General features: G+C 50.6%; 3 protein-coding genes across 5 annotated transcripts; 2 read left to right on the plus strand and 1 right to left on the minus strand.

The window, feature by feature from the left end:
- Positions 1–1,446: 1,446 nt before the first annotated feature.
- Positions 1,447–4,602, plus strand: LOC117890708. Of its 2 annotated transcripts, none has more exons than XM_034795749.1 (5): positions 1,447–2,561; positions 2,624–3,334; positions 3,403–3,797; positions 3,861–4,099; positions 4,153–4,602. In XM_034795749.1, the coding sequence occupies exons 1-5, from the start codon at positions 1,560–1,562 to the stop codon at positions 4,440–4,442; spliced, it is 2,637 nt and encodes an 878-aa protein (XP_034651640.1). In that variant the 5' UTR covers positions 1,447–1,559; the 3' UTR covers positions 4,443–4,602. The 2 variants fall into 2 exon arrangements, with proteins under 2 accessions (XP_034651640.1, XP_034651629.1); XM_034795738.1 differs by having other exon boundaries at positions 3,861–4,095; positions 4,149–4,602.
- Positions 4,603–4,676: 74 nt separating this feature from the next.
- Positions 4,677–12,177, minus strand: LOC117890716 (ATP-binding cassette sub-family D member 3). 2 transcript variants are annotated; one of them, XM_034795771.1, is made up of 9 exons: positions 12,109–12,177; positions 11,505–11,675; positions 7,404–7,516; positions 7,146–7,336; positions 6,990–7,087; positions 6,464–6,927; positions 5,969–6,398; positions 5,741–5,915; positions 4,677–5,662 (listed from the first exon to the last, which is right to left on the minus strand). In XM_034795771.1, the coding sequence occupies exons 2-9, from the start codon at positions 11,615–11,617 to the stop codon at positions 5,249–5,251; spliced, it is 1,998 nt and encodes a 665-aa protein (XP_034651662.1). In that variant the 5' UTR covers positions 11,618–11,675; positions 12,109–12,177; the 3' UTR covers positions 4,677–5,248. The 2 variants fall into 2 exon arrangements, with proteins under 2 accessions (XP_034651662.1, XP_034651652.1); XM_034795761.1 differs by having other exon boundaries at positions 11,900–12,154.
- Positions 12,178–12,698: 521 nt separating this feature from the next.
- Positions 12,699–15,101, plus strand: LOC117891625 (bifunctional lysine-specific demethylase and histidyl-hydroxylase NO66). The gene has a single exon (XM_034797167.1). The coding sequence runs from the start codon at positions 12,830–12,832 to the stop codon at positions 14,954–14,956; it is 2,127 nt and encodes a 708-aa protein (XP_034653058.1). The 5' UTR covers positions 12,699–12,829; the 3' UTR covers positions 14,957–15,101.
- Positions 15,102–15,151: the final 50 nt, after the last annotated feature.

Below are 15,151 nucleotides of genomic sequence, written 5' to 3' on the forward strand. Positions count from 1 at the left end.
TGTGGCTCTTGGCTTGAGCCCACAGCAGCTCAAAAGAGATCCTCAAATGTCCGCTAAATTCCACCAGAAGATCAACTCATCAAAGCAGAGGGAAGCCCCATAGTCGCTTCCTTTTCACGCTTTGGCTCCTTTCTCACACATTTTCTTGTTTTGCATACTGAATAGCGAATGCCCTGGAGAGAAGTTCTCTCCTACACACATATAATCACATAACTTTCCATTCTGCGTGTGTGTGTGTGTGTGTGTGTGTGTGGGAGAATGTGACAATTGGTTTGTCCACCCCACCAGCCGTTAAGTGTGTTTGTTTGTGTCTGGGAACTACTAAAAGTAGATTGCAAAATAGGGAACAACGCACAGAGACGGTTGGTTGCTTGGTTGATTGCGCGGGCTGGGGGTGCCTGTGCCTGTGCCTGTACACCTGTTTCGGCAACCAAATGAAGCCTCTCAGGCCACAGGGCTGCCAAAAGGATGTAATCAGCCAAGGATTGAAGCGAGCCATAAGCAGAAGCACCCAAGACATGACCGAACCCAGTTGCTTGGCCAAAGGCTGCTTCCGCTTTTCACTGTGCATGAATTATGTAAATATATATGTATTTACGCGTATGTATGTATGGGTGAGCAGATGGGCGTGTGCGTGTGTGTGAAGCATTTTTTTGGGCAGTTGGGCAAACACTTTTCACCCACACACAGCGACACATCCCCACACACACACTGGACGTGCACATCCTTTGCCAATATGGAAACTTTCAACTATACAAAAGCCAGCAAGCAGCACACCATTGAAGTATGTATTCCCTCTGCTTTCGAGTGAGTGTGTGTGGCTGTGTCTATGAGTGTGTGTGTGTGGACCACTTTCACTTTGTCGGGTGCTGGTTCTAGTCGTTGTCGTGGCCGTGGCCGTGGCCTGTCTCATGGTCGAAACGATAAAAAAGCTTAGGCTTATGCTTTCTGCACATTTTGAAGCCAAATCAGCCTCCGCCCATGCCAACCCCCCCAGGCCAAACAATGCCTAGAGCTGAAAGCATGCGTAATTCAGTGTTGTGAAGGGGGTAGCGGGGGTGGCAGCAGCAGCGCAGCACACATGTGGCCCACGAGAGAGCAGGCAGCAGAGTGGGGTGGTCGCTGAGGGGCGGAGGCTGCTGCTGTCCAGCAAAAATATTTCGTTTTGATTTTTGCATGAACTTTTCACAATTTATGCGCCATTTAAAATGTAACGCACGTGTGTGTGCGTGTGTTAAATAACCGAAGCTGAAGGAGACTGCCCAACCACCCCCTTAGCTGGCTATTTTCAAATTCGAATTTTTGCCCGCTCTTGCTAAAACGAAGCTGCCAACCTTGTTAAAACCGAGGCTGTCAACTCGAGCAAAAAAGTACAAGCGCCCTGCCGCGTTGCCAATCAATCGTTGGCTTTAGCCAGTGCTGCTTGGGAACATATCGATACATGATATTTGCTATCGATACTACTAGCGCCAAGCGATTACAGACTTTCGAAATAAACAATTTTTTTGTGGCAAAAAATTGGAAAATTTTCGAGTGCCGTGTATTGTGTTGGCAACAGAATGTCTACGCTTAGGATTCCCACAGTGGCCACCAACGGCAAAGGCGGCAGCAGCAGCAGTGGCACCATCGGCAACTGCAGCAACAACAACAGCGAGTCGCCGCAGCAGCACTCGTCGCTGGCCCATCAGGATGCAGGAGTGGCAGAGGCGATTGGATATATGAGAGAATTCAGCGACAAGGCAGCCACCTACCATCAGCTAAAGACCGAGGAGTCGCTGGTGTATCTGCACCGCAGCATAGCGCTGCTGGGCACAAAGGTGCAGCCGCATTATTTTGCACCGACGCCCGGCAATCTGGAGCTGGCGCGCTTCTTTATGGATCTGCATGCGCTGACGTCCAGTGCCCTGGACGGGGAGTGTGAGGTGGTGTGGGCATGCGTGGCACTGGTGCGGCACTGCAGCCGGAATCTAGAGGCGCGTGTGGCCATTGTCGAGAAGTTCTGCTTTGTGCCGCTGCTGAGTTTTCTGCTGAAGAAGACGGAGCGCGAGGAGCGCGTGTATCAGCTGCTGGTGCTGCTGCAGGACCTCACCTACGGCATACACATCGCCTGGGAGGAGCCGTATCTGCCAGTGGTGCTCGAGCATCTGGTGGACATTGTCCACAATGTGGAGGGCGACGGTGACGGCGCACAGCCGACGGCGCACGCCCTGCTGGCCCTCTCCATACTGGTGAATCTCTGCTACAAGAACTTTGTGGTGCTGTTCCTCTTCCTGCGCAGCGTGAACATATCGAGCTTCTGCAAGCGCATCATGAAGTACGGCCTGCTCGCCTACAAAATGCTCATCATCCTCTCCGAGGATGTGCACGCCTTTGAGCAGCGCGAACTGCACACCTTCCTGCGGACATGCTTCGCGGGCATCGAGGACTGCCTCAAGAACTGGAACGTCGCCCAGCTGCGGCACATTGTGGACTATCTGCTGGACTCCCAGAGCCATGCGGGCCTCCACCAGGCCATGCTCTCCCACAGCCACTACTGCGAGGATGTCGAAAAGCTATTGGATGTAAGCAGCAGACTCAGGTCATACATCATTCCATTATCATCGACACTCTCGAATGTTTTCAGCAAATCGACTCACGCAGCACCATGGACGACTCGCACGAGGATACGCGAAAGCATCAACAGATCTGCCTGGATCTGGTCTTCCGCCTCATCAGCTACATTCTGGATCTGTCCGATGAGCAGAGCAACGTCATCAGCCTGGACGCCATTACGCCGCGTCTGTACGAGATGCTCGGCGAGTGGCTGGTCTCCGATCTGTGCGGCGTGGCGGCCATTGAGCTGCTCTCCACGCTGCTGCGCCGTGGCAAGGGTGCTGCCGTGGCGCAGCAGATTGCCCGCGAGCCAGCCAATCTCGTCAGCCTGGTGGCCAGTGCCGAGCGGCCCGAGACGAAGCCCGCCCATGTCGTTGCCATTCTACGCCTGCTGCTGGATCTACTGTGCGAGCCCAAGACGGAGAAGTTGGTGCTATCGAAAGTGTCCGAGTCGTACTTTGATAAGATCTTGGCCTCTCCGCTCGCCCTGACGCCACAGTCCCTGAGCGGCCAGTCGCTGGCACAGGCCGAGGTGGCAAAGGCCATCTTCTGCCTGCTGCTGCTCATCAATTTTGCCAGCATTGCCAAGAAGGCGTACCTCGAGAAGTGTTGCTCTCTTCTGGAGCAGCCCCAGCTGCAGTACACCCTGGCCCGGGGCATGGCCAGTGGCAACGAGCAGGTTGTGGCGGCCGTTCTACAGATTGCCCGATTCGAGCACTTCCCCACGTCGGCCGTGGCCAAGGTGAGCGAGATTAAAATCCTTTCACTTCTTGTTTTGGCATCCAATTTGCATTTGCATCTCGTCCGCAGCATTTGGCAAGCATCAATAGTGGACGACTGAATTGCTCGTCGGCTGCTGCTGAGGCAGCACCGCAGCAGCAGCAGCAGTGGTACACACTCAGCTCGATCCTCAAGTGCCATCGCACGTTCATTAACAAGGAACTGTCGCAGCGCGTCGGGTCACTGGTCGACAACATAAGCGGCATTGTGAGGCGCAACGAGCTGCAGTCGGTGCCCGTCTCGCAGGTGATCGAATTGTACAACCATCGCATCGACAGCCTCAAGAGCGGCATGCTGAGCGTCCAGCAGCGGCTGGAACAGGCCAACAATCAATTGATTGCCAGCACCCAGCTGTCCAATGTCCAGAATGCCGAACTGGAACAGTTTCAGACCAAGAACTTTGAGCTGCTCATCAGCCAGGAAAGGTAAGTGAAAGTGCACAAGTTCAAAGATTGACTCCAAGTTGTACTTTCCCTCCATTTGTTTAGGCTGCAAATACAGTCGAAGGATCTCAAACAGCAGACAGACAAGCTGAAGAGCAACATGAGCAACTTGCTGAAGCAGCTATCCGAGAACGAGGATCACTTGAAGGCCAGCGAGCGCCGGCTGGCCGTCAAGAGATCGGAAGTGGCCGGCCTCCGAACGGACTGCGAAGAGCTGAAAGCAAAACTGAGCTCCAAGTGCGAAGAGCTCACCAAGCTGGAGACCTTCAGCAAGGATAGCGTAAGAGTCAAGAGAGCATTCCATTTGCGGTACTGAAATCCTTTCCTTTGTAGACTTCACGCATCGACAAGCTAAAGAAGTCTGTGCTGGCGTATGAGCAGGACATCAAGGAGAAGATGCGCGGCATTGAGGAGCGCGATCGTGAGCTGGCCAAAACGCACAAGAGCCTCGAGGAGCAGCGCGAGGGTCGCAAAAAGTCGGAAGATCTCGTGTCCGTGCTGGAGACACAGCTGCAGGAGAAGAAGGAGCAGATCGAGCATCTGGAGACGGAGCTGAAGGAAACGGAGGATATGCGCAAGACCATCATGAGTCTGATGGAAAGCAAAAAGCCCAAGCGAAAGAATTGAACGGCAGTCCCAGTCCCATTCCCATCGATATTGGACATCTTAGCTTAGTGTTTTCCCCCTAAGTAAGCAAATTAAATGTACACGCCCGTCTGATTTTTTTTTGTCTCATTATTTTATATTATTTATGTACACATTTTATTGCATTTCACTGCACTGACACACTCGCACGTGTTGCAAAAAGATCCATTTAAAAACAAAACAAAAATAAAGCTCCAATTTAAAACCGAGAAATACAAAAGAAAAACATAAAAGCAAAAGGCAAATAAAAGGATAATCGAATGTGTAGTTTACAAATCACTAGGGGGGACACTTGTGTACGCATTCTATGAATATATATTTAGTGTATATATCTGTTTGTGTATGTATTTATATTGTGTATATTTGTCGTATAAATTTACTAAAAAATGTTCTTTGCTATATAGACTCTCTGTCGATAATCATTTGTCATCCTTGTGGGTTGGGGTCAGGGCTGTTTTACTATACTTTACGCTTAAATCTCTAATCACCAAACTCTGCTAGCTGTTATCTGTGGGTACAAGCACAACTAAAAGCCGAATAGAATTAGCCAGGGAACAAGGAAAGGAATAATCAAATCACACATCATAAAGCGAAGCAAGAAACGACGGTCGAGGTAGAGGTAGAGTTAGAGCCGAGAATTGGAGTGGGAGCAAGGATTTGCCAGCACCAAACAAACGCAAAAAAGTTAAAGCCTAAAATGAAGCGGAAATTGCACGTGGAAATTGCATGTTGGAGAGTGAAGAATTGCTGCCATCGAGCATTGGGAAGCGTAGTTAATGGAAGCTAATTTAGGAGCCGAAATGCTCCTTGTCCTGGTCGATTGCCTCAAACTCGTAGCTGCCTCGGCCATCGAACTGCAGGTAGTAGTCGTGATGGACCCACAGCGATTTACGATGCGAGACTGTGAATAGCGTGATGCCCACCTCCCGGCAGTAGCTGTACATTTTGCCCTCAACATCCACGGACACGGCGCTGGTGCACTCATCGAGAATGGCAAACTGCGGCCGATGGTAGAAGAGTCGGGCCATGGCCACGCGCTGCTTCTCACCTCCCGACAGCACATCGATCCAGTCCTCGATGGCATCCAGGCCATTCTCCCGCTGCTCCAGATACGTCAGCTGAACAATGTCCAAGTAGTGCATGAGATCCTCATCCGACTGGCCCATTCGTCGCATATCCTCACGCGTGTGCGGATAGATGATCTACGTGGAATAGAGAGGGAGATCGTTGGTGTCATCAAAGGGAAATGGGAAATGGGAAATGCAATCAAAGGGAAATACCTGATCGCGCAATGTGCCCAGCGTCATGTAGGGCCTCTGAGGTATGTAGAAGAGCTTCCCCCTTGAGGGCTTTGTCACCTTGCCACCCCACGTGGGCCACAGCTCGCCAAGGATGCGGAACAGCGAGGACTTGCCGCAGCCATTGGGTCCGCAAACCAGAACATTGGTGCCAGATCTGCAGGAACAGAGAGTCAAAGACCGAAAGGCGCTTCAGCTGCAGCCACTTACTTGACTTCAAAGGTCAGCTCCTTGAGCAGCACATCGCCATTGGGCGTAACCAAAGGCACTTGCTCGAACCGGATGATGTTGTCCTCGAAGCACATGATGCCCTTGTTGGGCCCAAAGCTATCCGCTCCAGAGCCGCTGGCATTCTGGGTGATATTATTGCCATTGACCATGGTCCGCTCGTAGGTGCCCTTGTTGAGATCACCCAGCACCTTGATCAGCTCGGTCATGCGAGCGGTGAAGCCCGCAAGGCGTGACATTTCCCGTCCGGCCAACACCAGGCGGCCAATAGCCTCCGCCAGCTTCACCAGCATCCGGCCGTATGTGTAGTAGGCCTGCAGACGCTGTCCGCTGTGCTCCCCAGAGAGCAGAGGATGATTTTCGGTGAAGAAGGGTATGGACACAGCATAGAAGCCCACAATGGAGGCAAAGTCTGCAACAACAAAAACATTTAAGAGACAAAGCAGAGGAGGGAGCCCAATGCGAGGATGGACATACATTTGCCGATGATGTTGTCGATGATGCCCATGCTGACGCGGAACTCAAGGAACTTGCTCAGATGTGCACGCAGCTTGGAGTAGCTGGCCAACAGGGTGAGCTTCTCGCGCACATTGCCCTGATAGAAGGCCACCTCCTCCGAGTTGGTAATCAGCCTGCTGTTCACATACCGGAACTCTCCCTCCAGCTTCTGCTCCTCGACGGTGAGGCGGCCGGTGGGGCGGCGCAGGCGTGTGAGGAACACACCGGCAATCAACAGGTACAGCATAAGGATGGAGGGCGTCTTGCCGCCCAGATTCACCGTCAGTCGGTAAACATAGATGAATATATCCAGCACGGGCTTGCTAATGTTCGAGTAAAGATCCGTGGCGCTCTCACAGAACTTGTCGATGTCCGTTGTCAGCAGCTGGTCCGCGTTTGCTATTCTATTGTCCAGATTTGACATTTTGTAGTACGTGTAGCCGCTAAAGAGGCGAAGAAATCAGAATAAGATTTATGTTTCAAGATGCGAGCACCTCAAACCTACTTCAGGTATTGATTGTACAGATGATGCGTCAGATTTGTGCGAAAGCGAAGCTTCAGCTCGCCCAGACTCCACTTCAGGACATTGGTTACCACAGAGATCTGCAAGTGGGCAGGGCATTAGCAATAGCCTTGAGCCTTTTAGCAGTGATAGTCTTACCGCTGGCAGGGCTGTTAGATATTTGAGCAGAGCCGCCTTGAATTTCGTTTTATTCATATGTATGATGGTGCTCTCCACAACCGTCGCATTCTGTATCATCCAGATGTCGCTCACCGAACGGCCAATCAGTGCGGCGGCCACCAGGACCAGCAGTCCCGTCTCCACGCTCCAGAATCCAGGAATGAGTATGGCTGCAGGGACAAACAGAAAGCATTTAAAGCGTGCACTCTGCATGGATTAAGCAGTCAAAGGACTTACGGAGCAGCTTTCGCAGCTGTTTGAAGAATACTGAATTGACATGCGCCTTGTTGGCCTTCTTATCCTTCTTCTCGGCGATTGTGTACTGAATCTTGTCCTCATAGCTGGATTTTCTGCAAGCCAGACAAAAAGGATTTTTAAATCATAGCAAAGTAAGGGGATTGTCATTGGGGACGGGTGCCTACAATCGCAGACACTAGCCAAAGGTCAGACAGGTGGAATTGCAGCAGATATCGCAGACAACTGCTTCGGTTTGTTTGCAGCTGGCGGGGCTCTGAGGCTCTGGGGACTGGGGCAAGACAAAGTACAAAGCTCATGTCTGGGTTATCATGACTCTCTCTATGCTGTAGGTGTCGCGCGCAGCCATAGACACAAAAGATGATGAGTCGCGATGACTCGGCCATTTCTTGAATTCCAAACGCCATGGGCCGGCAGCGACGGCTCTCTAATTTATTCGTAATGCTCTTGTATTGTCTGTATTTATCGTTTGGCACTTCCTTATTTGGAAATCCGTGTATTAAACTCGTTTTCTTTTCTTTTCTTTCTGTTCGCCGCATGCGCGGGCGCGCGCTTGCTCGTGCAACATGTGTTTGGGTCCATAGGTCGTTCGATCGGTGAGTCTCCATCGCGCTCACTTACTCTCCCAACACCCCACACCGCACACACCTTCCTTACCTTCACTATCTTTCGATGGACCGAACTGTCTTTTCGCCGTTGCTTATCGCCCACCGGCAATCGATTGGCTGGCGGCACATTGAACCCAAACACGAGATGAGAGAGGTACAAATGTACATAAATAGGAGGAAGACAAGCAGCAGCAGATTTTGGGGGGCTGCTGACTCAGGGGCCGGCCCGATTTCTCAAGGCAGGGAGCAAAGTTCAACTGTTCTTTTTCTTTTCTTTTGGCCTAGCCTAGCCTCTTGCCTATCTGATCGCTCGTTTCGGGCTCTCTCTTATCGTACTGATAAACATGTGCGAAACAAATACAGATATACATGCATATGTATTCCAGTTTGCATCTCCCTCTTTCACCCGCTTGCTCCCTGCTGACGAACATTTGCCAAACACAAACCCATTCCCGTTACGGAACGCTGGTATAGAACATGTACACGTGTATGTACATGTACATACATATGTATGCACGAGAGAGAACTTTCTTCATCTATCGATCGATCGGCTCGGCTGCTGCACCGCGCTCTCCCAGAAGTTACTGCAATCCAGCTGGCTGGCTGGCTGGCTGGCTGGCTGGCTGGCTGGCTGGTGTCTCTCCGCTTCGTAAATGCATCCCCCGTAAATCAGTATTCAAATTGAGATTTAATTTCACGCGCAAAATTAGTTTGGCTCGCAATTACACGAAACTGCGACATTGGATGTGCGCAAGTTTACAGCAATTTACAGCAGTAGAAGGAGATTTACATTACATAGAGGGAGACGGGGCGAGACGACCAACCTGTTGCCAACAGGGAGAAAGGCCGCAAGACGGAGGATGAGAGAGGTGGGGGCTAGCCCAATGAGTATGCCCAATGTTTGCGGGCTAATTGAGGCGTAATGTAACTACAATATGAGAAATCTGACAAACAGTTAATAATAGAAATAAAGAAAATACCAAAGAAAGAACCACAACAACTCTTTTCACCGTTTTCAGTTTACCGTTTAGGTTGTGGTCCGAAATAAACGTTTTTGCCAATGTTACGCAACAGTTACCCAAACCGACACACACGCAGGCACACACACACACACACTCGTACACCTGAAGAAGTGAGAAATGAGACGAGAAGTGCGCTCGCTCTCTTGTCTTGTTCGGTTGTCTGTCTACCTGTGGAATATGACGACGCGACGGACTACAACTACAACCGAAATTAGCATTTATTCTGGCGGGTCTGCCTGTCTGTCTGTCTGCGGGTCGGTCAAATACTCGGCGTAGGAATAGCAAAAGGGAACCCGCAAAAAAACGAAACCAGAATCATGCAAAGTCTCATTTGTATAAGTGTAGACCCGGCACGGCCCAAGCCCCAGCCCCAGCCCAAGCCCCAGCCCCGTGGTAGATCTCACTTGCCAGTCATTAAGGTACCTACTACCGGGTACTCGCACCGCACTCGTGTCTCGTAATATTTATGTTTGATACTCATACTCGGGATGCCATTAAATTGTGACACTTGTGGCACCTGTCCTCCGTGTGTCCATAGGGATGATGCAATTGTTGGCCAACTCCACATACGCTTTCACCCCCACTCCAAGCCTCAAGCTTCATACAGCAGCACCCTGACCGGCTAGCTGGCTGGCTGTCTGGCTGGCTGGCTGTCTGGCTACGTGTTTAATTGCATTGAAGGGGGCTGCTGCTGCTGCTGTGGCTGGATGTCAAAGTTGTTAGACTTGCGGCTTGGGGTCGTGTAGATTTGCATTTGCGTTTCGAGTGTGCGCCCGCGGGTAGGTAGTGCATACCCTGTTGTGAGTCAGCTTGCATCAGCAAGCATCAGCAGAACTGATATGCCACAACGGATCAGGCGTAGGGCGCGAAAATATGCAATACGTCGCATAAATTTACCGGCCATTCCACACAACAGGTGGGCAACGGGGAACGGCGGGGACGGGGAACGGCGGGAACGGGCAGCGGCGGCAGCCCATTAAAATGTTTTTATTGCTTTCCAAAGTGCACACAGAAAGTGTGGAAAGAGCAAACAACAAGTCGATTGCTGACTGATATCGAGACCATTATCGAGACAATTATCGAGTGATCCCAACCACATTCCCAGCGGAAATACCCACAAGCCACAATCTCTTTCTCTCTCTAATTAATTGCTTTGGTCATGCAAATAGAATTCAATTAAATTAGACCAGAAATAGATGTAGCATAATGCTGGTATCCGTATCGCATGGCTCCGATCCCAGCAAATGGGGGTGGTAACAGGCAATCAGTCTAATCACTTCGAGGGCCGCCACTAACACCGATAGCTGTAGCATTGGTTAATATGGGAACCGTCTGGCCTGCAGATAAGATTAGCGCCCCCGAAACCCCAAGTCCATCGAAACGAGAACCCCGAAACGTGGCGGGGCCACGGTCGGTCTGCACATCATCAAATTTCGATTGTAAAATGTGCTGGCACTGTTGACCACGGGCAGACTTTGTACAGCGAATCTCTTGTGCGGCCGTCGGCTGTCGATCTCTGCACTTGTTTCGACCGTTATCCCACATGCAGGCGGCTACTCAGAGGCGGGCACTTGGCGCAGTAAGTGGGGATAGTGAAGTGAAGGCCTCAAGTGAGGAAGCAGTGAAGAACCCTTTCCTATACAGATTAAGAGATAGATTGTGGTCGCGTGGGGATCTGCATCAATTGTGGCAATTTGTAGCGAATGATTGGAGAGAAAGCGTTAAGTGTGCAACACCACATTATAGAGATTATTCTGAATCTCTCTCTCTCTCTCTCTCTTTCTCTCTCAGAGAGTGCAGCAGAGCGGCTCTTGGAATGAACAAAAAATCCACACAAACACACAGCCAGGCAGAGTGAAAGCCTTAACTGGGGCCATGCAACCCATTACCCCGCCCTCTTCCATTGAGATCTTGGGAGGGAGCAAGTTCAGTCGGAACATAACGGAACAGCTGCTCGTAGCTAGCTGGCTGTCCTTGAGGCTAGTGCAGAGAGAAATCGAAAGGCAGGTGGACGAGTATAAAATGCATCAAATGTGATCAATAAACCAGTTTCAAAGACAACCCACTACCGGGCATCGTACGATCACACACACACAGAGAGAGAGGTATGTATGTAAAGAGAGCGTCAGAGAACCGCAATAATTGCAACAACTGCAACGGTCTGAGGGGGGGCTGTGGCTTGGGGCAGCAGAGTGCAGGCTTAGCGTAAATACCCGCGTATCGTAAATCAAATTCAATGTCAAGCACAATTTTGAAAAGACCCCGACCGAGACCTTCCCCAATGTTTTGCGCTGGCTGGTCAAAATAATAGCATAGTATAAGCAGTATATAAACAAAAGGCGGGCCAGGAGAGCACGCCAAAGAGATTATTGTACTGATGATATTTCGATTAGGTTGTCTGTGTGAGCAATGGGGAATGGGGATCGTATTGTACAGCGGGGGGGTACACTCACCTCTTTTTGTTGGACATCTTGCCGTAGGCAATTATCCCCACGGCTGCCGTCATGCCTACCACACCAACAATGGCGCTTTGATTGTTGGCCAGTTTGCTCAGTGCTGGGGCCATTTTGGTTTCAAGTAGTTAGAAACCAAATTGTAGGAATTGGAAATGTTCGTTTACTCCGCTGTGTGTGTCCCAAGGCACAACAGCAACCATAAAAAAATATATAAAAAAAAATAAACAATTGCTGTTATTTATCAGTAATCTATTATAGTTTTTTGCATGAATTGTTTGATATTGTTATTCACGCACACGCACACACAGGCGGCACAGGAACACACACATACACAAATATATGGCGAGAGAGAAAGATATAGAGAGAGAGAGTGAGTAATAAGTTGTAAACACCTGGTTTTGGCTTCACAGCCCTGTCTTTGATTTCGTCCTCTCTCGTCCCACTCTCACGCGCTCAACAGCCCTGCCTATTTACACGCCTCTGTCCTCTGTCCCTGCCTGTCCTGACGACTGGATTGTGCCAAGTGATTGTCACACACCACACACTGGTCCCTTTTATTTATTCAATTTCTGCCCAGCTTATCGCTTTGTCTAGTAATTACACACGGCTGCTGCTTTCGCTTCGTGTCGTTTCGTTGTTATTTCCTTTCCGCGCGAGAAAAATATAAACTAACAAACGTGCGACCAGTGTGACTGCGGATTTAACGATTAAAAATGCCGCCTGACCCTCTGAAATATACCTTCCATTGTGAAAAAATACCAGAGATATACGTTCTGGTAACTACACGTTAACTACACATTTGGTACATATAAACGTCTTTTTTGTGGCGGAAGCCAAGAGCTGTGGCGATGACCATCCACTTTTTCAACTCTCTCTACCCTCAGAGAGACAAATGCCTGTTTTCTGACAAGCCACAAGTTGCCAAATTACGTACCATTCCATTCCCACTCGCGTAAAGTTGTATGCTAGTGTTTTTGGTAGACCTATTTGATAAGCAATACAATACAAATAGGTCCTGAAGGCCAGCTAAATTTATTGATGCTTCGGGTAAAACTATAGTTTAAGCGGCAAGAGTCCTAACTAGCTGGTAATATTAAAAAGAAGATCAAAATCGAGAAAAAATATTGAGCATTCACGGTATATTTAGAATTATATTTTTGAGGGTCGTGCAGTATATTTGATGGTCACACTGCTTGTGCACGTGAGAGCGAGAGAGAGAGGCTAAAATTTATTTTCGGTGCTAAAATTTGAACATTGAATGTCATTGAATGTAACTGGTATTTGACAATCGACTGATTATATTACATTTTAACAGTGTCAAGATGTCTGAGAAGAAGAAATTGGTGTCGGCTTTTGCCGCCTACCGCAGCCCCCCAACCGCAAAGAATGCACAAAAAGGAACAAAGAATGCCGGCAAGAACGTGGCCGCCAAAAACACCAACAAGAACGTGGCCGCCAGAAACGGTAACAGAAACTTGGCCACCCAAAATGGTGTCAAGCAGAACGGTCAGGCACAGAAGAACGGCAGCTACAGCGACGCCGCTAACTCCAGTAGCAGCGAGGATGACAGCTCCGGCAGCGGCAGCGACAGCGACATAAGCTACGGCAGCGAGACCAGCCATTGCAGCGCCCGTTCGGATGACTCCCTCGAGGAATACACGCTGAATAGCCACTCTAGCACAGCCAGCCAGTCCCAATCCTCACCGGAATCACTGGTCAATAAACGCCAGTCACTGAAGCGACGCCTCGATAATGAGTTGAATGGCAACCCCAGTGGCGCCAAGCGCACTTCATCCACTCCAGAGGGCCCGTCGACATCGGCTGCCAGGGTCACACTAGCAGGACAGCAGCCAAAGGCGTCCACCAGCGCCAGCAACAAACGCAAGTCGCTGCCAGTTGCCACAGCAAATGCCAAATCGTGTCCACTACCGACCAAAAATAAAAAGGCATCCCAAGCCCTCCCGGCTGTGGCTCCTTCATGTCCTCTGCTCAGCAAGAAGAATGCGCTGCCAGTCAAGGTGGAACCCGTGGCCAGCATGCCATGCAGCATTAACATCGGTTTAGTGAAGTCTGAGAACGGCGTGGAGCTACACAAGATTAACAGCATTAAAGAGGGAGAGCGGGCACTGGCCGCGCTCATTGCACCGATGACAATGGCCACCTTCTTGAGTGAACACTGGGAGAAGGAGGCGTTCCGAGTGGCCAGCACAAGCCCGGACAGATTCTGCGATCTAATTTCATTCAGTATGATCGACCAGATGCTGCTGCAGAACCACGTGGAGTACACTACCAACATCGATGTAACCAGCTACGAGGACGGCGTGCGGCAGACCTTAAACCCGGACGGTCGTGCCTTGCCGCCCAGTGTTTGGGCCCACTATCGACGCGGCTGCAGCATCCGCATCCTGAATCCCTCCACCTACCTTGAGGGGCTGCGGCAGTTGTGCAGCAAGCTGCAGGAGTACTTCCACTGCCTGGTGGGGGCCAATGTCTATCTGACGCCACCCGAGAGCCAGGGATTCGCTCCGCACTACGATGACATTGAAGCCTTTGTGCTCCAGGTGGAGGGCAAGAAGCGCTGGCGCATCTACCCGCCCACCAAAGAACTGCCCCGCGTATCGTCGGGCAACCTCAGCCAGGCTGAGCTCGGGGAACCCCTCATGGACATCGTGCTGCATCCCGGCGATGTGCTGTACTTTCCACGCGGCTGGATCCACCAGGCCCTCACAGAGAAGAACTCGCATTCGCTGCACATTACGCTCAGCGCCTACCAGCAGCAGTCGTATGCCAATCTGATGGAGAAACTTATGCCCCTGGTCGTTGCTGGGAGTGTCGAGCAGAGCTTGAGTCTGCGCAAGGGCCTGCCGCTGAACATCTGGCAGAATCTGGGCGCGGCCAATGATAGTCTCAAGGGGCAGCAGCGGCAAAAGATGATCCAACATATCCAGAAACTGGCACAGCGCATGGTGCCCACCGCCAATCAGATCGATCAAGCCCTGGACCAGCTGGCCATACGATTCCAACACGAGGCCCTGCCGCCCACCATTGCGCCCGCGGAGATGAAGCGCACTGTGTTCGGGATGCGGCACACCGCGGACGCAAATGGCCGCTGCTCGCATGGCTACAAGTTCACAGTGTCGACGGCAGTGCGTCTGCTGCGTGCCAATATCGTGCGCCTCACCAGCGACGACGGTGTCCTGCGCTGCTACTACTACACGGACAACGCCTTGGAGTACTGCAAATACGAGCCAAACTTCTTTGAGCTGGAGCTCAGCCAGGCCACCACCATACAGATACTAATTCATGCCTATCCCGAATACATAAAGATCAAAGATCTGCCGCCCATGGAGACACTTCCGAACGAATACGAAGACCGCTTGGAGTTCGCCGAAGCCCTCTGGGAGCGCGGCATCCTTATGGTTGAGAAGCCCTTTAAAAATCAGCCATAAGATGTATTTGTACTACAACTAAGTAATTGCCAACTTCCCTGTTTGGTTCATCCTTTTGTAATTCGTGTTCTCCCGCAAAAACTCCAATTTTTTGTGTCCCGACTCTTTGGACAGTGACAGGGAGCATGAACATCAACAAGAAAATGTGTAAAAAATAGCAAATAAAAATATATGTATACTCCAAGTAATGCAACA

Source organism: Drosophila subobscura, chromosome A (genome assembly GCF_008121235.1).
Source record: "Drosophila subobscura isolate 14011-0131.10 chromosome A, UCBerk_Dsub_1.0, whole genome shotgun sequence".
NCBI lineage: Eukaryota > Metazoa > Arthropoda > Insecta > Diptera > Drosophilidae > Drosophila > Drosophila subobscura.